Source organism: Arvicola amphibius, chromosome 12 (assembly GCF_903992535.2).
Source record: "Arvicola amphibius chromosome 12, mArvAmp1.2, whole genome shotgun sequence".
In the NCBI taxonomy this organism is placed as follows: domain Eukaryota; kingdom Metazoa; phylum Chordata; class Mammalia; order Rodentia; family Cricetidae; genus Arvicola; species Arvicola amphibius.
The window spans coordinates 109,455,923-109,480,704 of record NC_052058.2 but is presented as its reverse complement, the minus strand read 5'-3'; the positions used below and the strand labels follow the sequence as shown (position 1 = coordinate 109,480,704).

The window sequence follows — 24,782 nt, the reverse complement described above, 5'->3', positions numbered from 1 at the left end:
GCACATGCCTTTAATCCCAGCACTTGAGAGGCAGAGGCAGGTGGATCTCTGTGAGGCCAGCCTGATCTAGAAGAGCTAGCTCCAGGACAGGCTCCCTACAGAGAAGCCCTGTCTTGAAAAACAAAAAAGATTAGATCTGCCTTATTAAACAAAGCCTTCTTGCCCCAGTTTTATATATAAAACTTTATTAACTTTACGATTTTACAAATGGTTGTTATTCCCTTGAAATTTTGTGCGTGACATATGGTAGGATGTGATTAACCCATACTTCATATAGGAAGTCAATTCATGGTGACAACACCATGGAGTGTAGCTCGATTAATAAAAACCCAGAGACAGAGACTGGGGTTCAACCTGAAGGTCAGAAAAGCAAAACAGTCAGCCACAGGCTCTTACATCTACCTCAGTCCAAAATGGCGATCCTGCCTCCAGGAATTCAGAATGAGACAGTCTGAGGGCTGTCTCCTCTGGTTTTATAATCCTCTCTAGTGCCAGGATTAAAGGCGTCACCACTCACTACTGCCGGGTTTCTATGCCAAACTAGTGTGGTTACTGGGATTAAAGGTGTGTGTCACCACTGCTTCATCTGTAAGACTGAGCAGTGGGGCTGTTTTACTCTCTGATCTTCAGGCAGGCTTTATTTATTTAAATACAGATGAAATGCCACTACAATGGAGCGAGCGATCTCTTCCCTGCCCTTGCACTGAGGTGCCATTTGGCTCTCTCTCCTCTGTGCTGACTGTGTCAGGGTGTGCAGACTTAGTCTAGTGGTCTACAATTACCTTCTTCTTGACTTGAAGCTTCTGAGCTGTCTTCTTTTAAGTGTTCTAATATCTTAGAAGTCTTCAGAGAGGACTGTAAGTTATCTGCAGGAAATAATTCAATACTACTAACTCTGGGAAAATTATAATAGTGAGATAAAAGAAAATAAGTATAATGATTATCCCTCTGCCCCAAGAAGAGGAGAGAGAAGGGTTTCTAGTGAAAGAACCTTTCTCCAAGGTAGGACCTTGAAGCTGCACAGGTCTATCTGAGTGGGGTCCTGGAGCAAGCTGCTCCGTCAAGCTACCACCTGGCTGGAGCAGTCGTCCCACACCTGTCAGTACCTGAACTGTCAGCTCCCTCACCCAGGGACCAGATGGAGAGTGTGTGTCTACTATCCACTGTCTAAAGTACACTGTTACTTTTTAAAACCCCTTAACAACACTGTGGGATACTGAACTGTTGTAAACCCCAACTTTCTGTTTTGTTCCAGCGACTGTGGGGCAGCACTAACCCATGAAACACACTCTGATGGCAGCGGACCACAGACAAGGTTAAGAGTGTTAGGACTGCTTGCTCAAGAGTTGTTACCTATCAGCATATGGGATACTGTTTTCTGCCCCAGGGTAACAAAAAGTGTAGAGTTTTTAAGTGTGCAAATGAACCCTGACAACACTGTACTATTCTTCAGCAAAACAACTCACACATGTATAGACTGCTGACAAGTTTACCCACAAGCCAAGATGTGTACATTCAACAGTATTTTACATGTTCCATCTTCAGATAACATCTGCCAGGCTCCTTAGCATTGCTTGTGAACTGAAAACCTTGCCAAGTCCTCGGAGACTTTGCCTTATGTATATGCATAATTCCCATGTGGGTGGCTTTCCTGGGCAGGGCGATAATCTCGGATAAAAGCTTAACTTTGTTTCAACGCCTTTTTAGAATGAACCAGGTGCTATTGGCAGATACTATTTTAAAAAATATCTCACACTTTGACTTGGGAGAAGTGTTGGCTGTGAAGTCTACAGGGCTCTAGAATAAGCACGACTTACAAAAGCACTGTTACTGTGCAGACATAAACTCAGCCACGGAGTGCACAGTTGTAATCTTATCTCAGTCAGCTACTCCCAGAATTACACTTTGACCCTAACTGCTAACCAGGTTCCCAACATTTACGGCAAGCGCGCACAGCACACGTACCACTTGAGCAGTTAGTCAAACTTTGAAAGCCATCACGCTCAGTAGTTAATCCCATTTCTCATCTTTTTTCATACCTCAAGCTTAGGAGGCATGTATTTTCCTTTTCTTTTAGGTATAAAACAAAGACAATTGAAAATAAAAAAAAATTAAAGAAAAAAGTTCCTCAAAATATTGGCTGTGCTTAAAATGGGTAGAAAATATCTATGGAATATATCAGCATTATTGGCGAAACATCTGTTTAAAAGTCAGGCTGAGGAGAATTTGTAGAAAATTGACACAAGACAGGATTGATGAACACTGAAACAGTAAAGCAAAACAACACACAGACGCAAGGGTGGGGAAAACTTCCTGAAGAGGCCATGCTTCAGTATGGGTTGACAGCTGACGTGACGGACGCGGAGACAGAGACACCAAACAGTGAGTCACAGGCTCTAGGAAGAGCGGAGCCTGCAAGTAGCTACAGCCAAGGGTCCAAGGGAAGCCCAAGGACTTTAACATCTGGATTTATCAAACTTTTAAAAATTTTATCAAAGAATTAACAAATAAAGTTTATTCCCAGAATAGTCCCAAGGTAAGCTAGTGTTTATGTAAACAGCAGCATTTTTAAGTACTACTCCAGGAACAAAAAGTCTACCCAAAACCACAGAAAGGCTGGGAAGAGTTAAAAAATACAGCAACCTTTGTCTAGCAGAGGCCAGTCTTCTAAGTTCTGACTATGTAGAGGTCGCATGGGATGGTCAGGCTAAGAGACTGCAAAAGTCAGCACCAGATGGCACTCCAGGAGGAAGGGACACTGCACACCCTGCCCCGGTGCAGCCAGCAGCTCTGTAAGGCAGCTCTGCCAAGGACTGAGGGTAGAGTTCTGCGAGCCAGCCTGCTTGGTTCTACTGCCCCAGCTGTATCAGTATCTTTAAAGGTGCAGTGTAAAGTTCACTAAAAAGGACAAATATTTCTTAATTGCATATCTCTATTCCTTAACTTTTAACTAAAATTCTTCAAATTTGAACAATAAGATGGCACAGTAAGAAACAAAAACCAAGCAAAAACCAAACCCCTTTAAAAAACCAAAACACAAAACAAAACATTTCCCAGATTTCCACAGAGGAACAGAGGGGGCACTTACTGAGACTATGTTGAGACTCCGACGATATTGACCGAAAAAAGCTGCGTACTTTCTGACTCTGAAGAAAAGCCTGGGATGAAGTTGAAAATAGCTGCCTGCACAGGAAGAAGAGTTACATTAACTACCAGAGTGCATATTTTACTCTCCATTCACATTATAAACCAACTTAGTGACTGCTGCATTCACACACCGGTGGGGGGGGGGCAGGGAGGGTCAGGTCAAACCTTTCCCCAAAGAAAACATTATTTTCTGACGTATTTCCACAGGAGTGAATAAATTTTAACAAAACCTATTTGCAAGAATCTATTAAACAAATTTATTTTTTTCTGGGGAAGTTTCAAGCTGACCCCCCTCCCTAAATAAAGGCCTTATTTTAGCTGTTTGTTTAGATGGTCCAAAAGCTGCTTTTCTACTCAGAAAAAGGCCCGCAAAGCCTCTGTCTTCCTTCCATCTGGCTGTGCTGAGGAGTATGTGGGGTTGTGATGTTAGGAGTCCTGGAAAGCAGGGAGCACAGTGGCAGGTTACTGCCACGTCATAAGGCATGGTAAGTCTGCAGCATGCCATGATTCTAACTTACCGTAGAAAACAAAAGATCATATAGGAGCACCCTCACAGTTAGGGAAGAATTCTGTCACTGAGCTGTCCCCAGCCTCATTTTACTAATTTTTCCTAATTCTTATTTTGAGGCAATAACAGCCCAGAAGTGCCCTGACCTCCTGTAGATCACGCTGGCCTGGATGACCGCAGCTCCGCACTGCTAGGCCGAGGATCCACTTGCTTTTGCTTTATTTAGATTCTGTTTTCAATATGTGACTCTTAGAAGCTAATTAAAACCAACAAACTACTTTAAGTACTTCTTTGGAGATGAGGTCTTGTATTGCCTATGCTTGTCTCGAACTCCTGTGCTCAGTAACCTTCCTGTCTTAGGGTCACAGGGCTGAGGACTGTAGGTGCATATCATCAACGTCTAGCTTTTATAATTAATTTTAAGTAAGAAATGGCATAACATTCTAAATGTTCTTTTTCCCACATGTCCACTGAGCTATCCCTGACAGCTAGCCAACAATCTGGACGTTTGTGTCTAATCTTAAGAGACAGAGATGGGATACAAAAGTGAAGACTGAATATCTAGCATCTGGAATTCCATTTTTAACCATCACAGCACATCATAACACAAAGAAAATTGTCACTGTTAATTCTCATTTCATTCAAAGAGCTAAGAAAGCCACGAAAATCTAAACAGATATGTAGATAAAAATTCATCATTTCATAAAATAAATGGTAATCTTACAGGAAGATAGAAAGAAAGCAAACCTAAGCCAGAAGACAATTACTCATCCATCAAAAAGTCAGTTCTAAAAACAGGAGTTCAAAACTTGACCAGCTATGGAGAGTGCTACTCTGAGCAGGCCCTGCCCTGAACGTGGCGACCTCTCCTCAGCATCAACCATCCATCTGGTCAGAGAAACTCGGTGAAGACTTTAGAGACAGACCTGCTGGAGCTACCTAGATTCTCAGGACCTGAAAAGCAGGAGGGAGTGCTAGTCTGATGCTGCCAGGCCAGCCAGGGTTACACCATATGACTGCCACAAACAAAACAAACATATTTTAAAGGACTAAAAAGTTTTGAGAGGTAACTTAACTGTAGATCTTAATTACAGGCAAAGAAAAAATTACAACATTAACAAAAATAAAAAATTATCTGGACAAGAGGGATCTTTTTCTTTCCCTTCTGAATTACCTCATGGTCTTGATTATTTGGTAGACTTATCATGGAACACAAGGCTACCCAAAGATAATTGTCATTGTACATTGAGCACTACACATTAAGACATACCAAATTAAGCTTATGAAACTGCATCTCTCCCCACCGAGAGACAAAGCAGTGGAGTTTAGTCTATTATTAGTATAGATGAGTATAGATGGTCGGGCTAGGTTCAAAGCACATACTGAAGCTAATGTAGACAGGGACCAGGGCACACTGACCTTCTGGTCCATTTAAGGGTCCTATCCTATCATTCCCAGGTAGGCCCTAGGTTCATGCTGCTAGATATACCCTAGCCCTACAGTTCAGGGGGATGTAGTTCTCTAGTACTGAATCAGCTGCAGAGGCCTAGCTTACTAGAGTCAGAATTCTCTGCCCATCCCGCGACTGGAGAGCAAGGAGCCACATTCACAAGGTCCCCAAGCAGTATCAAAGCTCTCTGAAGTCTGGGCGCACAGGCACTCAAAGAATTCAACTGTCGGTCACCTTTACTCACCTGTTCTTACCTGGACTGCTCTCTGCTCCCTCTTATCATGTCTACCAGACCCTGGCACTGTGCCAACCGAGACTTATTTTGTACGTCCTTATTCTTACTAAACTCAAGGCCTCAACTCTCTGTACAGCTGCCCTGGTGGAAGATGCATGCTTGCGCCTGTATGCCCTTGTCTTGCCATTCAAGTCTCTTTTCCTCCATGTTACTCAGTCACCTACCCACTTCTAGAGCTCCTTCCACATTCACGTTCAGTTCTCTCCCACCCGAAGTCATGGGTCAGCTGGTAATGACCTGGGTAGGGAGTCGTGCTGGGCTCCATCTCGGTCCACTCATTTTCTCCCAGTCACACTTAGGCAATAGGTGCCATTCCAGATTCTGCCTATCTCTGCTGGGGAGCAAGCACTCTTGCCTTCCCCTCCTTGGCAACGCCAATCCTAAAAACACTCTGGGACACAGTTTCCTTGGGAGGGCAAATCAGAAGGGTCTCACAAGCCTGAGCCTGAGGTCATACTTTCAGTTATCCTTTTAGGAAGCTTAAGTTTCCAGCAAAACACCAACTGATAACTACCATGTCCACACTCTGACACCCCACGTCAACCCCAGGGGGTTCTTGGTGCTATATGATGCACCTACAACTCTCAATCATATGACTACGCCACTCTGCTCACTTCTCCAACCCCGACCTGCTTTCCTGCATCCCTTGCCTCCCTACTGCTCCACCTCAGAAGCCTCCATTCAGGACCTATCAACCATCCAACTTTCTTTCTACCTAGACTGGAGCTGCTGAAAAGACTTTTATACCCACACTTGATTTGTGAGGGAAGAGGAGGACCTGTGTCACCCATTACCCTGTTGGCCCCCCAGCCCTGGGGCATGGCTCTGGGAGAGAACAATGGTAGGGTGTTTAAACACACTAGACACATTTAATCTTCATCTAAGCAACACAAACTTGTCCAACGGTGCAACAACTTCACAAGGGCAAAGACCTGACCTTAACCAGCACCGGGCTCCAAGAAAATGGCAGTGAGCACGTGCCCCGTGCCCCCACTCCCTGGACGACTCAGTCTCTCGCAGCCTAGACTGGACAAGGACATCCTCAATACAGCTTTATGGAAAACGACAGCAGCAGCAAAAACCTAAGAGGTGTTTAACTCACGATATTTTCAGGTTAAAAGAACCAAACTTATGCTGTTAAAGAAGAAAGGAAGACAGTGACACACAGAGTTGCCACCTTCTACTGAGCCCTGGCCTATCCCTCACAGCCTGTCCCAAGCACTCGTGGCTGTTACCTGAGGATGGGCTCCAGGTCAGGGTGTCGCCGCTCTTCCCTCTTTAAAGACCCCTGATTTAGGGCTCCTAAGATGGTCTTGTCAAAGGTCTCAGAAGACAATTCCTTTGGAAGCTACAAGAGAAAAACAATATTCAATGCTGAGTTCTTCAAACATATGAACAAATATAAATAAACTTAAACTTCTCCTCCTCAGCCACCCCCAGCATTCTTTCCAAGGCTGACATGGTACAGGTCTGTTCTAAGACTCAGATCTCCTGGGGCTTGCCTAGATGCACCGGAAGCCCACGTGTTCAGCATGTGACTCGCACATGTGCGGCCCTACGCCCTTCGAGATGACATCCATACAGAGCTTCAAGCTAACCTGAGCATAGACAGCTGGCACTGTGATCTTGGAACACTATTCTGCAAAGTGTTGTCTCCATCTCTATAGTTATCAGTTTTGTGCTTCCTGCCGCTCACATTTTAATCTCAGGCAGTGCTGGACAATTAAATGCTATACGCCAAATAAAGAACAAAGTTATGAAGGCTGAGTCAAATTCTTTTGAGTTTTATTTACACCAAAAACACACATCAGAGCTGGTGATGGTTCAGTATTTGCTACTCAAGTTCAATTCCCAGAACCCAGGCAAAATGGATGGGGAGAAGTGACTCTCAAGGCTGCCCCCAACCTCTACATGGATCAGACCCTGCACAACCCACACTCACAATTATAAAAACAAAACAAAAACCACCCTCCAGATAGTCCCTCAACACGATGGACATGTCCTATGAGCAATGTGCTAGAATCTGTAAGGAAGAATCATTTGGCCAAAAAAAAAAAAACCTTCAAATGAAGCCAAACTCTTATCATATTATTTAACTTGCTTAATTAAAATATTCCCACCCTGTCTCGAAAAACCAAAAAAAAAAAAAAAAAAATATTCCTGGAAAATGGGTTCTAAACTAACTTTCTAAGCTTTTCAAGAATTCAATTTTGACTTTTGTGATTGACTTCTGAATTACTGTCACTTTCACTAAAATTCTTTTAGTAAACACAGTCCTCAAAAACAGAGATGGCAAAGGTGGCGGCACTGAGGTCGGGCATAGTGATTTGGACAAAGCCTGCTAATCAATCTGGTGCGATCACAAAATGGCACCTTCACTCTACCATGGAAGCGTGTCCTCCAACACCAGCCTGAAGAAATGAATTCTCAATTGACACATTTCCCAAATAAAGAAATACTATTAATTTCAAAATGGACACTTTGACATCAGCATATTAATATAGATTTTTGACAGTAGGTATTTATTAAACATTAGTAAAACATACTATTTAGTGTATATAGTGTGCACATGTATATGTATGAACATGTGTGTCTGCAAGTGCATGCACATGTCGGGGAGACCAGAAGTTGACACCAAGTGTCTCCCATTATTGCTTCCCAGCTCCTCTTTTACGATAGGGTCCCTCTCACTGAAGTCACAGTTCCCGGATGAGCTAGACTGGCTGGTCAGCGATCTCAGGGGACCCACCTGTCACTCAACACTCCAGTACTAGGGCCACAGACATGGCTGACTTCACCTAGTTTTTACATGGGTGACTTCAGACACATCTACAAGTAAGCTATCTCCCCAATACACTGACAAAGCGGTGGCAGACAAGTCTATTTCAATTTGCAAGCCCCTGATAGCTGCTTTGCACAACCGAAGACCACCATGCAAAGTGCCCCAAGTTAATGTCAATGTTCACATTATCGGGCTGAGTGTGGCCGCGCAGTCATCAGTGTGCAATATAGTTTATTCTCATGTTGTTTTTGTCTTTTCCAGGGCTCACTCAGTTGGAAGCTTTCAGGTGTGTCCTGTATATTCTATTTTATACTGGACTTTCTCCTCTCTGTATCTTAGTTATAACAGATCTAGCTAGTCCTGTGTCAGCCTCCACACAACCTCAGAGTAAGGAAAGGTTTTGTATCTAGATACAAATTTATCTTAAAAGGCCAAAGCCCAATAAGCAGACATTTATCTTTATTTTTCTTGTTAAATAAGGTTAGCAAGAATAAGTTGTTGATTCACATTAGGGAGTCGCAGCCTTCACCTCAAGGAGTCTCTTAAAAGGGTCAGTAGCTCAAGAGGGAAAGAAATGGCCTTATTTGTAACCATCTTAACCTCCCATTGTGTGGTTTTGGATCTAACCTTGATGACAACTTGCTTGGTCAACACACATCTCCATTGGAAGCATCAGCACCACCACTGACATCACTGGCGGGTTATTTGTCAGAGTCTTGTCAACTGATAGGGCATGGAGGGCAGAAGCTGCTGTTCTCCCAAAGACAGAACTCAACCCCAAACCCTGTTTCTGGAAACCACAGTGCAACTCAACCCAACCACACCCGTTCACAGCATCACCACACAGCGTCAGGACAGGCTCTGCTCTGGACTTCTACAAACAATGTTACAGATGGAAGCAGGCAACTTGAATAATTGACAAGAGGCAATTTATTTCTAGAAAGACAGTGAAGATTATACCATGTAAGAGTGGTGTTCATACATTTAAGGAAGGTGCTCTAGTCAAATGCTGGCTAAGCAGAGGGGTTAATTATCATGACCCTGAAGAACGAGTTAGGCATTTGGGAGTTTTGTTGTTAAGCATTTATCTTTTAGAAAAACTATGTGATAGAAGAAATGTAATCTGTTAAGATACAGCACTGCTAACGTTTAGGTAGACACAGAAGACTGCTAGAAGCCAGGCCACAGCCTGGCAGAGGGCTCTTAGAGGGAGAGAGACAGAGATGGCAGTCTTACACACACACAAGCTGGCCTGGAGAGGTGGCAGTGTTCTTTGCCCTGGCTCTGTATCCTGTGGAGCTCATTCTCTAGCACTGGAGCTGTGTACTGAAGAAAACAGGAGAAAGAAGGAAACAAGAGCACCCTGCTGCCAAATCCAACTGGTGGCTGCTCATAATTGTTTATTTAACTTACATTAAACGCTGGTAAATGTATCCTGTCAAGACACAAATGAGCTAGCGGAAAGCAGAAAAGGTTCACAGATGTATGCAAAGGGAAGGGGCAGATGCATCAGAAGCCAGCCAGCATTTGCTCTCCCTGCTGCAATGCTGCCTGGCCCCTCAGCACCTGGCAGGGTCACAGCCACTCATTTCCCTGATGCCTCCGATCATTTCCTTAAGTATGGCAGAAAAGGGCCCATGCTCAGAATGCTACTCTTCTATCTTGGTCTTCTTTCCACCAAACTGTGGAGGACTGATGGGTTAAGGAGGGACGCAGGCTCAACCCATCTTTACATGCAGGCAGTTAGGAACCCGAGTGGGTCAAGGAGTTCTCAGCCCTTAACCGATAGAACCCAGAAACCTATGTAAAACTAAACACTACCGGCCAAAATAAACAAACACACACCAATAAAATTACTTCTAAGGGCATTCTACTATACACCGACGTGGAGGCCCCAAAATGTGAGCCTATTTCCACCTTGTCTGAAGGTCAGAGAGTTTCAGCTTGCTCAAAGTTGTTGCCATTCCACCCTCACCAAAGGTCAGAGTTGGAACTTACTTCTTTTCTTTCAAGGTTATTTTCTGTTTCTACCTCAAAGTTTCCACCTAGACTTAGATCAGAGAGTTCTGCTCACTCAAGGTTATTGTCAACAGGTATGGCTAATATCCAGACCTTGTATTTCAGGAATAGAGGAGTAGATCTGTTTCTACCTCAAACAAAAGTCTAAGGATCCAACTAAGTTCCAACTCCCTTATGGAGATAACAATGGATTCTTCCCAGGAAGTGGTTTGCCTACAGAATGTTTTGGTCTAGGGTGTGAGTATTACTTGTCTTGTTCTTGTTCTAGCAACAGAATGTTTAACTAAGAACGTAGCCCACAATCTTCAAATAGTCAGTTCATTCCTTCAATCATGTTGATGAAGTTTTTTTTTGTTTGTTTTCGTTTTTTTTTACTCCTGTCCTACCTTTTAGGATTGGGGTATTTAAGCAAATGGAAATTAAAGGCAGGCGATTTTCAGTATTCAGTGAACTCCCTCCCGGTACTATCCTGTGTTTCTATTTTATTATTTTCACTCACATTTTCGTTCTCTTTTATTTTATTTTTCTAAACCCCATGCTCCTACCCTGGTATGGAAACTGGTCTCTGACACTCATAGATGAGAGCCTTATACAGCCGTCATCAGAGAAGCTTCCTCCTGCAGCAGATGGGAATTAATACCCACAGCCAGACATTATACACACAGATCTTGGAATACACAGTTCTAAATGGAATATCTCCATCTAATCTCTCTCCTCAAGGCTCAGGGAACCCCACTGAAGAGGAGACAGAAAGAGTCTAAGAGTCCGAGGGAACAGAGGACATGAGAGAAAGGCCCTCGGAATAGAAGAACAAGGCTCATATGAACTCAGACTGAAGTAGCAAGTGCAGGGCCAACATAGGGCTGTACCATCTTCTGTATATATGTTACAGCTTTCAGTTTAATGTTTCTATGGGATTCCTGAGTCTTGTGCTTTCTCATGGAACTCTTGTCCTTTTGGGTTTTCTTGTCCAACTTCAATGTGATGGTTTTTATTTTATGTTTGGTTGTTATCTCTTAGAAGCCTGTTCTTTTCTAATGTGAGACAGAAAAGAAGTAAGTCTGGATAGGAGGGGAGATGGGGAGACACTGAGAGGAATAGAGGGAGGAAAAACTGTAATCAGGATATATGAGAGAAAAAAAGAATCTATTTTTAATAAAAAAGGAAGAAAAAAGAGAAAATTCAGTTTAAAATAAGCCAGGGGAAAGACACTATTCAACTGCCTTAATCCAGACAGACTAACACATCCCACGAACCCACCATTTCACCAGTGTGTGGAGCATCAGCTCCGCATTCTGCTCAAGCCCCCAGACTGTGAAAACGCAGTCCCTTGCAGCCTTTCACGGACCAACAGTCACAGACATGAGCTCAACAGAAGACACATATAGTGGCAGGCACACAGTGCAAATCCGCAAATGCCAGGTGCTATCAGTTCAGTAAGGACACTCTAATATGTAATTTGGTAAATGAGTTGTGAATATTTCCTGATTCTGGATTTTGCGGCTTTATCTCCCTGTTAACAATAAACTGTGAAGTATTTGCTTACTGCGCAATAGTAATTTATTGATCATGTAGACCTAGCTTCCCCTTTTACTGTTTCTTTCATTTTTCAATTAAATCTAATTAGAAGATTTTATTTAAAAGAACAAAAAGAAAAAACAAAAACACAACAATTTTTTGACAATTCCATCATCTTCTCCTTGTTGTGGATGGGGTATGAGAAGGTCAGGCTCCGAGGAAGACAAGATTTAGGAAAAGCCCGCAGATGCAGAGCTTCACAGTTGGTAGGTACCACAGGAAAAAAGCCTCACACCACTACAGACACCGTCCAGGGGGAAGAGCCCTTAAAAAGAAACATCTCTGCTAGGAGCTAAGCATGGGGATCCATTTTCTAAAGAGAATCCCTTTGCCATTTATGCCAGCAATGTAACGTAAGAGATACAAGGTAACATTTTCTACTGCTCACATTCCTTGTGTCTGGAGCCAACTCTGTGTGTTTTCATTCCTTGCTGCTTTGGCGCTGAAACTTTTGGAATCTTTCTGTCATACACAAATCTTAACAAGGAAATCTGTAATGTTACCTTCAGTAGGAACTCCTGTAGCTCTTGGTGGGTTTTTGTTACTGTTGTGACTGAAAGGTCAGACCAATTTACCTGATTCAAGAAAACACAGATTGCATGGTTATTGCTTAGGCAGGAACTGGTTGGGGAAAAAGCCATGTGTAAAACAAAAGGCCTTACTTAAATTTTAAGATTAGCAATTAGAAATATAAAGTTATTCTAGCATTATCATAGCTTCTATAAATGTGTTCAATCTTACATTGACAGTCTACTCAAAAGTTTTTATATAATTTGTTTCAAATTGCAATTTAAAAAGCAGTGTTAAAACGTTAACTACGTTTTAGTAATTTTCAGGAACTAATTTTTCAGAAATGTTTTGCTTTTTTTGGTTAAATACAAAAATTTGGTTAAATATTATGACAGGGTAGAGCCAAAAGATAAAATCCTGTCCCCTGTTGCTCACTAAATGTACAATTCCAAGGGAAACAGTCAGTGCAGTGTTTCCCTCTTTGGTAGTGCCATTTTACAGTTGAGGGAGATTTTAGCTTCTGAAGAGATTATCACTTTGATTTCAGACGTTTAAATCCTAGCAAGATGCTTCAGTGCGTCTGATCATCTCCATTTCCAGGTAGAGAAAACGAGCTAATTGTGAGCCAGAATGAACACAGGATATAGGACTATGCTGGTTCCTAGACACTAAGAATTCTGTGAACTCCAATTCCTACTGTACGTTTGATTTAAGTAACTACCGGAGATATGCTAATATCTAAATCTTATCAATTAAACATATAACAATTAGATAAAGCACACAAAATTCTGCCTAGCAATCCTGTTTATTGGTTGGTACAATTCTTACATGATAATCATCTACGTGGGTAGGTAGATGCTGGAGTAAATATGATAACTAAAGTCTGAGTTAGTTTCGAGTCATAGTCACACAAACCAAACAAATGTTTAAGAGTTTCTACAGTCACCATCACCTCAAAGATGGGGGCTTTGGCCTGAAGCAAGAGCAGCCAAGGGTTAAGAAGGCTCTTTAGAGAGGGAGTGTTTGAGCCAGATGTGAGCTGTGCTTTGGTCCACGGTAAGGAGAAAGGTCTACAGAAAAGCAGTGCACTCCGACAACTAGAGGAGAAGCCAGCATGCGAGTTTCAAGGGCAAAGAGTCAAATATGCCAAAAGTGAGACACATGGAAATTGGAAACGGAAACCACAAAGCCAAGGATTATTCTCCTTCAAAGTAGAAGTTAAAAGAGTTTTAAAATTCATTCAAAAAATGTAGTGAGCAAGGCAGACACCGTAGGATGGCAGGGGATGGCAGGGGCTGAAGATGATCTACTCAAGGATCAGTGGAAGCTATAGTGGTAGCAGTCTGCAGAGGAAGGAGAAAACATTCTACCAGAGGGTTAGAAGAGTATTCGGGAGAGAGGACAGCTAGAACCTGGCAAGCAGTGGCTGTTGGAAGAACTGACGCGAGGCTGCAGAGAACCCTGGCTTCACTCCACAGAGGTTTAGAGTATAGTATGTGTGATCCAACATTAGCAGGCTCAACAGTGAAGCTGCAGCCGAGAGAAGCGGGTGGAAAGTCTTACCCTGACAGTAACAGAATCTGACTGGACCCTGGGGTTCTCAGCCAACAAGACAACAAAGCCACAAAGCGGGGGTGAAAAAGCCCCATGAGGAACAGGGAAGCAGGGCAGTGATGCCAGGACAGAGAAGGTCAGTGGTCTGCAAATACTTGTGAAAACATTTGCTTTTACTTTTAAAGGCTATACCTTATACTTTTAATAGTGTCCCCAAGTCTAAGGTTCTTGTTTTTAAAACTACCATATCTACCTACCTATCTACCTATCTATATACCTACCATCTTTAAAGTAGCAAACCCGCTAGTAGTTAGTGCTTCTAAAGATCACTATTGCAGTAAAGGAGGCATCTTTGGGGTAAGAATAGCTTACTTTGAAAGTGTACTCCCAATGTTTGTCAGCCCTTTTTCTCTGGACTCCTTTCAACATTATCTTCTCAATGTGCACAGCTGAAAGAGAAAACACATATGCTGACTGTGGTAGAGATTACACACATATTCAGTTACATAAAGTAATCTTACAACTTGACAAATGACAGTAATTAAACTACTTACTCTTCACAACTAAACAAACGGGTACACAGCAATATGCCACTCATCCATGCATGAGTGTATGTTTCCTATATATGTTAAGATGCTGAATGCCCAAGAGTGTTAAGCAGTCAACAACAAAAACGAAATACCCAAAGACACTTTACTGAAGATTTCCTCTAAAGGATAATAATGAAAATTCTTATTCAGATTATCACAATATAGCACTTTGGTGTCAACTTAATACACAAGGCTTGTTCAATTATTTATATATAATAGGAATAAATTAGAGAATATCTATTTTCTTGTTTTTAATTTGTATAAGTGTTTGCCTACATGTATATATGTGTATCACATGCATGCCTGCTGCCCACAGAGGCCAGGATATTCTGTATCTCCTGGAACTGGTAAAATGTACCATAAACCGAGCACCATAAGGAACCATGAAGTCTCACTGTAAAAGAACCATATGTATAGTTCCAAGGATGGAATGGTGGACACAGTGAACATGAGAACATAGTGAACATGAGAATAAGCAGTCTATTCACAAACTAAGCAAACATGCAAGCCCCAGCCACTCACTCTATAGCTCCCTCAGTAAATTGTCATAGAAAAGAAAAACCGGGGGGAGAAAGTCAACCTAAAAAGGCCGCTCTACAAACTGTAACACAAGGTCTTCAAGACAACAGACTGTTGCTCGGGGTACAAACCAGGGAAACCATACTTACTTGAGCTAAGGCGGCAACATCAGAGGCTGACAATAACGAAGTTGATAAGGGTGCCAGAGAAGAGGCTGGGAAAGCAGTGCAGTGGGGGTGGGGAGAGAGGACACTGATGGACTCGGGAATGATGACAAAGAGAGAAGAGTGACTCAACTAGAAGAAGTGGAAGTGGCAAAAGCACAGACGTGAGAGTGAGACTGTTACAACATGGAAGATGAGCAACCAGAGGACGCGAGGCACAGAAATGCAGCAGGGAAATGCATTCAGAATAAGCAGGGAGAGAGTACTAACAGCACTTTGGGTATGGGCTGTTTCAGCCAGCCTCTCTGGGCTTCAGAAATACTGAGGGTGAAGGGAGGAACAAAAATTCTCAAGGACCAGATGTTGACTCTCAGACCCGTGCACTGTTACAATGACCAAAGAGGGATGAGAAGCCCTGGGTTTCCAAAACTGCTATACTGAGAAACAGCAGCACTGGCAGAGTGCCTGTCCAGAATGCACCAAGTTCTGGGTTCATCCCAGAACAGCACAGGCGAAGGCATGTGAACTGTGAACAAGGCCAGCTTGGGTCATTTAGTAGGATCTGTTTCAAGGAGAAACAAGACAAGAACAGAGGCATGTGCACTTCCATCCTGCAAACTGCTGGGTTCTTGGCTTTCTGTCTCTCTCATTCTCTCCCTCTCTCCGTGTGTGTGTGTGTGTGTGTGTGTGTGTGTGTGTGTGTGCGCGCCTGCCAGAAGTCAAATGTGGGCTGTCTTCATTAATCATTCCCCACCATATTTTGAAATATTATTTTACTCACCCTAGAGCTCACTGATTTAGCTAAGTATCTGACTGGCTGGCGAGCCCCAAGGAGCCTCCTCTGCCTTCATCTCTCCAGCACTAGAATTATAGTCCCACATGTTGCTGTGCCTGGCTTTTTGCACAGATGCTAGGGATCCGACTTCCAAGAACTCAAGCTTGCAAAGTACTTTATCAACTGAGCAATCATTTCCCAAACCCGTAGTGTTCCATTTTTAGCAGAGGAGAGAGAGAGGAAGAGAGGGAGGGAGGGAGGGGACATGATGCTGCTGCTCCTTGCTGGGAACATGGTTTACCTTCATCCTGGATTTCAAGTTATGCCTGCTGCTACCTGTCTTAACCCTCATAAACTAAAACCAGAGAGCAGGTATTACATACCATGTTTTTAACAGTTAGAAATGAAGAACCACACATATTACTACCTCAAAACTGACTGCTATCATTTGAAATAGTCTTCCTTTTCTAATTTTTTTTTATGAAAACAGAACATAAGACCAAGCTCTGCATCAGGTTACTCTGAGTTCAAGGAGCTGAACTGAAGGAGTTTACATTTCTTCCTAACTAAACAGACAGACTTCTATCCAGGAAAACTACACATCAAAAAGATTCTGACTCAAAGGAGGCATACTGACACAAATTCAGAGCTGTAACTGAGTGTGTCTTATGCATCCTTAGCTCATCTACAACCTACACAGCAGCCCACACTTTGATTCAAGTCTTCTCATTACGGCTTACGGACACTCCAAATGCAAAGAAGAGGGAACTTCATTCCAGGTGCCATGCATCTTTAAAACTGCATGGAAAATGGATTTGTGAACAATTTCTTCATCCTCTTACTATGAACTCTGCTCATTTCCTTTTCTCTCTTTTTTTTAGTAGACACGATCACACTCTATAGACGAAAACACTATAAAAGTACTTGAAAAACAGGATAAAATCTTTGCCCTACAGAAACACACAGAGGTTTAAGAGACAGCCCCAAAGACAACTGTCTGACACAGGCCAGCACACGTCAGAGGACAATCCAGAACACAGAATCACAAAAATGGGCAAAAGCCTAGTACCAACAGGATTTCTCTACAAAGAAGAGTTAAGAATTAAACAGCACTGGGGCTAATGACACAGCTCAGCTGACAAGAATGTGTGTCTGGCACCACAAGCCCTGAGGTCGCTCCCGAGCACCACATAAACCAGATCTGGTGGCAAAGGCCTATAATCCTAGCACTTGGGAGACAGAGGCACAAGATCAGAACCAGTTCAGGACCAGCTTTAGCTATATAGTAAATCTGCCGCCACCTTGGGCTATGTGAGAACCTCTCTCCCAACCAGCCAACCCCACCAGCAGCATCGACAACCAAAAAACCTCGAGTGTAAACAATACCTTGCCTTAAGTTCAAACACAGCATACCTTCCCGCTGAGCTCTGTGAGGGGCCAGGGGGAGTCCATCTTGAGGTATCTGGGCTTGTTCTACTAAGCCAGTCTCATTCTTCTGTATATAATCACCACAAGCAGAGTCGTTCTAGAAGAGAAGACAATGTGTTAATCTACAGCAAAGCAGAGAGTTTCTATGAGTCAAGTCCTGCAGTCTGAGTTACCATGACTAGACATTAAGGGTGGAGAGAAACCAAGTGTTTAGAGTCACAAGTAGTAGTATGTTTAATCTTTTCAAACACTTACTTTCCCAGCTATTTTGACACACAAAAATCAAATATTGCTAACTGGAGTTGCCAGTAGTGTCATTTTATACCAGGTGAACCAGAATCAAAATGATATATAAAGGGAATGGTACACTTTATGTTAATTTCCCAAGTAAGTGCACTGGTACTTTGTATGTTAATCACTACATAAAGTTTATTTACTGACTGGTTTAGTGACAGTCTATTAGGATGCTCTGTTAGGAAAAAGCGCTACCAACAGCACCATTAACACACACCAAATCGTTCTAAGAAACACTATGTATGGATAGCTTACCATTAAAGTCAAGTCACTCAGAAACTATTGGGAACCCTGACTCTGAGTCGACTCGGTCCATCACTAGTAACTATGGGTGTGCGCCCCAAAGATTGGATGTTTACAATAATAAAAAGCACACCAAGCTTACAACTCTCCAGAATTAAAGCAGTGTTATGTTATGTTGTTATTATAAGATGGTGGGTAAGCCAAAAACAAGAAAATAGCCCTGTCATTTCTCTATCCTAACACCTTATCTCCTCCTCTCACCCAGAACCTCAACAACACTCAAATACCACTCATATGAAGACCACTTGTCTCTCAAGAGCCAAATGCAGTTAATAACACATTGACTTTTCAATTGTGTAATGACACAAATAGAGGGCCTTAAACTTCCAAGGATCACGTAAGGTATATAATCCTGCTGTCTAATGCTCCAAACTAGTCTGAGTGTGGGGTTCTAGCTGACAACTCTACCTATGTGAATAAACTCCATTAATACTCTTGGGAACTAAGCCTTCCATCCACCTCCAGACACCAAGGCACCAGTAGTGTTTATAAAGCACCCTGTGATGAGGAAAGCACACATCTCCTCAGTGCCAATGGCTGAGACACTTGGCGTCACAGATGCTACTAATTATATTATCAATTTTTAACAATAAACTCATATTTATCCTAACTCAGATCATATAATTTTTCCTTGCAGCCAGCATTTGCCAGACAGGGTTTGCTAATTAAAAATTCAACACCTTTCTAAGTACTTTTAAAAAAATTAATAGCAACACAGTGCTGGCAATATGGCTCAATGGCAGAGTACCTGCTTAGCAAGTGCAAGGTCCTAGGTTTCATCTCCAGTACCATAAAAAACAAAAGCAGAAAAGAAGTGTTCCAATCTTCCCAAACAGCTATTACCTGAAAGAATCTTTCGGTTTCAATCACTTCTTTTTCTTTTTATTCCTTCCGGTTTTACTTTCAACTACATGTCTGTATGCATGGGTATGTGCACATAATAACAGGGGCCTGAAGAGGCCAGAGGTCTAAGACATCCCTAGAGTTACAGTGGCCCAGGTCCTCTGAAGGAGCAGTATGTACTCTTAACCACTCACCCATCTCTCCCACCCTTACTCCGTTTCTTATAGCAGTCAAAATACGATTTCAGTTTAAAACTATATACTTTCAAATGTAAACAAATGAAAAAATGCAACAAATTTCTATAAAGAAATGCAAATCGAACCACAATGAGATCACTTTACATCTAACAGAATGGTTAATGTCCAAAATAAGGGGAGAAGAGTTGAAGAAGTAGTATAATCAATGCTACCAAACACTCTAAAAAGAGTAAAGCAGCAAATGTTGTTACAATACCTTACCACAGTTAATTAACAACACTGCTTCCACGAGCATCATATTCAAACCACGGGGAAGTAGTTTGCTTCACAACCAAAATCACAAATCTGAAAAGTTAATTTTAAGAACAAAATTGTTGGCCATGGCGGCACACGCCTGTAATCCTAGCTGTACAGGAGGCTGAAGCAGAAGGAGCTCAGGTTCAAGACCAGACCAGCAACTTAGCAAGATTCTGCCCCAAAATGAAGTGAAATGGGCTGAATAATAAGTATGAGAGGGCCTATGCAGCAGCCTGTTTAGTAAATTAGGACCCAAGTCCACCAACCACAAAATACCTGCAAACCATTTCTTATCCCCAAGGCTTAGCAGTTTCACCAGTACTGTGAAACTGTTTCTAAAATTCAAAGAGCTATGAAGAACATAATTGTGGAGTTTATTATCACCAAATGGGAAAGGCTGTCAGTCATGCTGCCTCTGTCTGCACATATCACACACCATGACATTCAGTGGAGGAAAGATGCCATGATGTTTGATGTCACTGTCTATATAGGAATGACATCTACCTCCCCATTAAGTTCTGGTTCCCACCTTGTGGAGGAAATCAGCCAAGCAGAAGTTTCAGTTCTATAGCAACTATGACACAAGAGGCAAGGATAGTCTAATCTAAGCTCAACCAAAGGCAAAGTTTTTGAGAATTATCCCACAGCATCTGACACAAGCAAGTTCCAGATTAAGAAAAACACATCTTGTATCTTAATTAAGCTGTAACCATAAAATGGACACATCTCAGAACAGGCATGATATGGACGTCTGCTATGACTATGGAGTCTTTTTCTGGTGGCTTATTAACTGGAAATGTGGATCACAGATGATTCAGCAAGGGTGTGGCAGAACTGGCTACTTTAAAGCTTGACTGAAGAGTGTATGGGAGGTCATTTATGGACTACATATACTCTGCTCTAACAGTCCGCACTAGACAAGGCCACAACAGCTTTGTTATATGTATATTCTTAACATGATACTTGGGATAACAATGGCAAACTATGCAGGCTGGAGGGGAACAACATGGCGGGGAAACTGTCACTATGGGGGACTCTTTACACTTACTAACTGAAAAATTGGTGACCTTTGCTAGAGCAGGCCTGAGGCAGCAAACTCCACAAGAGCTGGACTGAGCCAGCAACCTGAGCCAAAGCAGGCCTGGGATGGTGAACTCCATGGGAGCAGGAGCAGATCCAGACCAGAGGCATTTGTGGAAGCAGGACTGGGACAGTGGCCTATGCCAGAGCAGGACTGAGACAGCGAGCTCCACAGGAGCAGGAGCGGATCCAGACCAGGGATATTTGCAGAGGCAGAACTGAGTCAGCCACCTGGGCCAGAGCAGACCTGAGACAGTGAACTCCACAGGAGCAGGTATAGGGAAGCAATTGCTGAGCCAGTGAGCCAGAGACAGAGACTGCTGTGGGTCATGGTGTGAATCTGGGACTTCTGAGGGAGTAGGCCTGAGCCAGGACCTCTGCAGGTCCAGGCATACCTGAGCTGAGGACCTCCAAGGGAGAAGATCAGAGCCAGAGGCCTTTGCAGGACCAACCCCAAGCCAGGGACCTCTGCAGGAGCAGATCCAGACCAGGGACATTTACAGAAACAGGATTGAGTTGGCAAACTAGACCAGAGCAGGCCTCAGCCGGCAAATTCCACGGGAGCAGAGCACACCCCAGGAGCACTGAGCGACCTCCAGGAACAGAGTGGCAACAGTGAACAACAGGGCAACTAGAAATGTGGCACTGACTGTACCACGAGGAACAACCATCTGAGCCTTGGATCCACTGGCACCTAGAAGGTTAGAAGACTGATCACCAGAATCACATTCAGCCCCAACCACACCCATTAGACGAAAAGATGAATAGACAAGAACACAGGCAACATCACAAAGAGCAACACAACACCAGTAAAATCAAGAGACACTACAACACCAAGACTTGAACAACCAAATATAGATGAAGTAGAAAAAAATGACCTAAAAAATGACTTCAGGAGAATGTTTCAGACTCTTAAAGAAGAAATGAGAAATTCCCTCAAAGAAATGGAGGAAAAGGCAAACAAAAAATTGAAAGACACAGGCAAATGCCTCAAAGAAAATCAAGAAAAAACAATCACATATGAAAGAAACTATTCATGACTTGAAAGCAGAAGTAGTGACAATAAAGAAAATACAGGCCAAGGGAATTATAGAAATAGAAATCATGAGAAAATGATCAGGAACCACAACTGCAAACATGAACAGCAGAATACAAGAGATGGAAGAGAGAATCTTAAGTGCTGAAGATACAATAGAGAAAATAGACTCACCAAAGAAAACATTAAATCTAAAAAAAGCTTAACGCAAAATATCCAGGAAATACAGGACACCATGAAAAGGCCAAATCTAAGAATAATAGGTGTAGAAGGGTAAGTTCAATTCAAAAGCACAGAAAATATATTCAACAAAATCATAAAAAACCTTGCCCAAACTAAAGAAAATTATGCCTCTAAAGATAAAGTTTATAGAAGATCAAATAGACTAGATCCCCAAAAGTCCCCTTATCACATAATAATCAAAATACTAAACATAAAATTAAAGAAAGAATATTAAGAGCTGCAAAAGAAAAGGCCAAGTAACATATAAAGGCAGACTTATCAGAATTACACCTGACCTCTCATTGAAGACAATGAAAGCCAGAAGGTCGTGGTCAAGCCTTATAAAGACATTAGAAGACCACGGATGCCAGCCCAGACTACTTTACCCAGCAACACTTTCAATCAACATAGAAGGACAAAACAAGATATTCTATGACAAAACCAGATTTGCACAATGCCTAGCCACAAACCCAGCACAACACAAAGTACTAGAAGGAAAACTCCAACCCAAGGAAGTTGGCGACATCAACAAAAACCAGACAATTGATGATCTCACAACAGCATATCCCAAAGAAGGGAAAAACACACAAATTAAAATTTACATCACCAACAACGAAAACTAACAGGAGACAGCAATCACTGGTCATTAATATCCCTTAATATAAATGGACTCAACTCACCTATAGAAAGACAGAGGCTAACAGACTGGATACGAAAACAGAATTCATCCTTCTGCTGTGTACAAGAAACACACCTCAACCTCAAAGACAGACATTGTCTCAGAGTAAAGGGTTGGGAAAATATTTCCAATCAAATGGACCTAAGACACAAGCAGGTGTAGCTATCCTAATATCTAACAAAATAGACTTTAAACTAAAATTAATCAAAAGAGACAAAGAAAGACATTTTATATTAGTCACAGGAAAAATCCATCAAGAGGAAATCTCAACAATGAAACACTTCTAAAGATTAAACTATACATTAAACCCACACACTAATAGTGGAGAGTGCAACACACCACTCTCACTACTGGAAAAGTTAGTATAATAAAAAAATTAACAGAAATAAGGGAAAACTAACAGATGTTATGACTCAAGTGGACTTAACAGACATCTATAGAATATTCCATCCCATCATAAAAGATTATACCTTCTCAGCACCTCATGGAACCCTCTCAAAAACTGACCACATACCTCAGCAAATACAAAAAAAAAAAAAAAAAAAAAAAAGAGGAATAACCCCATGTATCTATCTTATCAGATCACCATGGCTTAAAACTAGAATTCAACAGCAATACTAATTCCAGAAAACCCTGGAAATTAAACAATGCTCACCTGAATATCAATGGGTCAAGGAAAAAATAAAGGGAGAAATTAAAGCCTTCCCAAAATTCAATGGAAATGACCACACAACATACCCAGATTTATGGGACACAATGAAAGCAGTGTAAAGAGAAAAGTTCATAGCACCAAATGCCTACATAAAGAAGCTGGAAAAATCCCATACTACTGAATAACAGAACATCTGAAAACTTTAGAACAAAAAGAAGCAAACTCACCTAAGAGAACTAAAAGGCAGGAAATAATCAAATTGAGAGCTGAAATCAACAAAATAGAAACAAAGAAAACAATACAAAGAATCAATGAGACAAAGAGTTGGTTCTTTGAGAAAATCAACAAAATAGACAAAGCTTTATCCAAACTAACCAAAAGGCAGAGAGAGAATATCCAGATTAACAAATCAGAAATGAAAAGAGGGACATAACAACAGACATGGAGGAAACACAGAATCCTCAGGTCATATTCTGAAAACCTACACTCTACAACATTGGAAAATTTAAAGGAAATGAACAACTTTCTGGATAAATATCACTTACCAAAATTAAATAAAGACCAGATAAGCAAATTAAACAGTCCTATAACTGCTTAAGAAATAGAAACAGTCATCAAAAGCCTCCCAACCAAAAAAAGCCCAGGACCAGATGGTTTCAGTTCAGAAGTCTACAAGATTTTCAGAGAACTAAAACCAGTACTCCTCAAATTGTTCCACACAATAGAAACAGAAGGAAAATTGCCAAACTCTCTTTATGAGGCTAAAATTACCGATACCCAAACCACATAAAAATATTACTAAGTAAGAGAATTACAGACCAATCTCATTCATGAACATTGACGCAAAAATACTAAATAAAATAATAGCAAATCGAATCCAAGAACACATCAGAACCATCATCCACCATGATCAAGTCGGTTTCATTCCAGAGATGCAGGGATGGTTTAACATACAAAAATCTGTCAACGTAATCCACCATATAAACAAAATGAAAAATAAAAACCACATGATCATCTCATTAGATACTGAAAAAGCTTTTGACAAAATACAACATCCCTTCATGATAAAGATCTTGGAGAGAGCAAGGATACAAGGAACATACCTAAACATAATAAAGGCAATAATATACAGCAAGCCAACAGCCTACATCAAACTAAATGGAGAGAAACTCCCAGTGATCCCAGTGAAATCAGGAACAAGACAAGGTTGTCCACTCTCTCCATATCTATTCAATATAGTGCTTGAGGTCCTAGCTAGAGCAATAAGACAACAAAGGGAGATCAAGGGAATACAAATTGGAAAAGAAGTCAAACTCTCACTGTTTGCTGATGTGATAGTTTACATAAGTAACCCCTAAAATTCTACCAGGGAACTTCTACAATTCATAAACTTTTTCCAGTAATGCAGCAGGATACAAGATTAACTCGAATAAATCAGTAGCCCTCCTGTACACAGATGATAAATGGGCGGAGAAAGAAATCAGAGAAACATCACCCTTCACAATAGCCACAAATAGCATAAAATATCTCAGAGTAACTCTAACCAAACAAGGTGAAGACTTGTATAACAAGAACTTTAAATCTTTGAAGAAAAAAACTGAAGAAGACACCAGAAAATGAAAAGATCACCCATGCTCTTGGGTAGGCAGAATTAACATAGTAAAAATGGCAATCTTACCAAAAGCAATCTATAGATTCAACACAATGCCCAGCAAAATTTTTAACGGACCTTAAAAGAACTGTACTCAACTTCATATGGAAAAGCAAAAAACCCAGGATAGCCAAAACAATCCTGTACAATAAAAGAATTTCTGGAAGCATCACAATCCCTGACTTCAAACTCTACTACAGAGCTACAGT

At 41.7% G+C, this 24,782-nt stretch overlaps 1 protein-coding gene across 6 annotated transcripts in view; it reads right to left on the bottom strand.

The window, feature by feature from the left end:
* The window catches only part of Zcchc2 (zinc finger CCHC-type containing 2), a 46,897-nt gene that overhangs the window by 13,584 nt on the left and 8,531 nt on the right, over nucleotides 1-24,782 (bottom strand). For 4 of the 6 annotated variants that reach the window (XR_005287573.2, XM_038348724.2, XM_038348725.2 and 1 more), the window contains exons 2-7: nucleotides 17,305-17,416; nucleotides 14,216-14,292; nucleotides 12,283-12,354; nucleotides 6,636-6,748; nucleotides 3,089-3,183; nucleotides 783-866 (exon numbers count right to left, since the gene is read on the bottom strand). Coding sequence is in view for 5 of the 6 variants with exons in the window: in XM_038348724.2 (XP_038204652.1) it covers nucleotides 783-866; nucleotides 3,089-3,183; nucleotides 6,636-6,748; nucleotides 12,283-12,354; nucleotides 14,216-14,292; nucleotides 17,305-17,416 (553 nt within the window). In the remaining variant the exon portion in view is untranslated. The remainder of the gene's footprint in view (nucleotides 1-782; nucleotides 867-3,088; nucleotides 3,184-6,635; nucleotides 6,749-12,282; nucleotides 12,355-14,215; nucleotides 14,293-17,304; nucleotides 17,417-24,782) is intronic. The other 2 variants (XM_038348727.2, XM_038348728.2) reach the window with 1 other exon arrangement.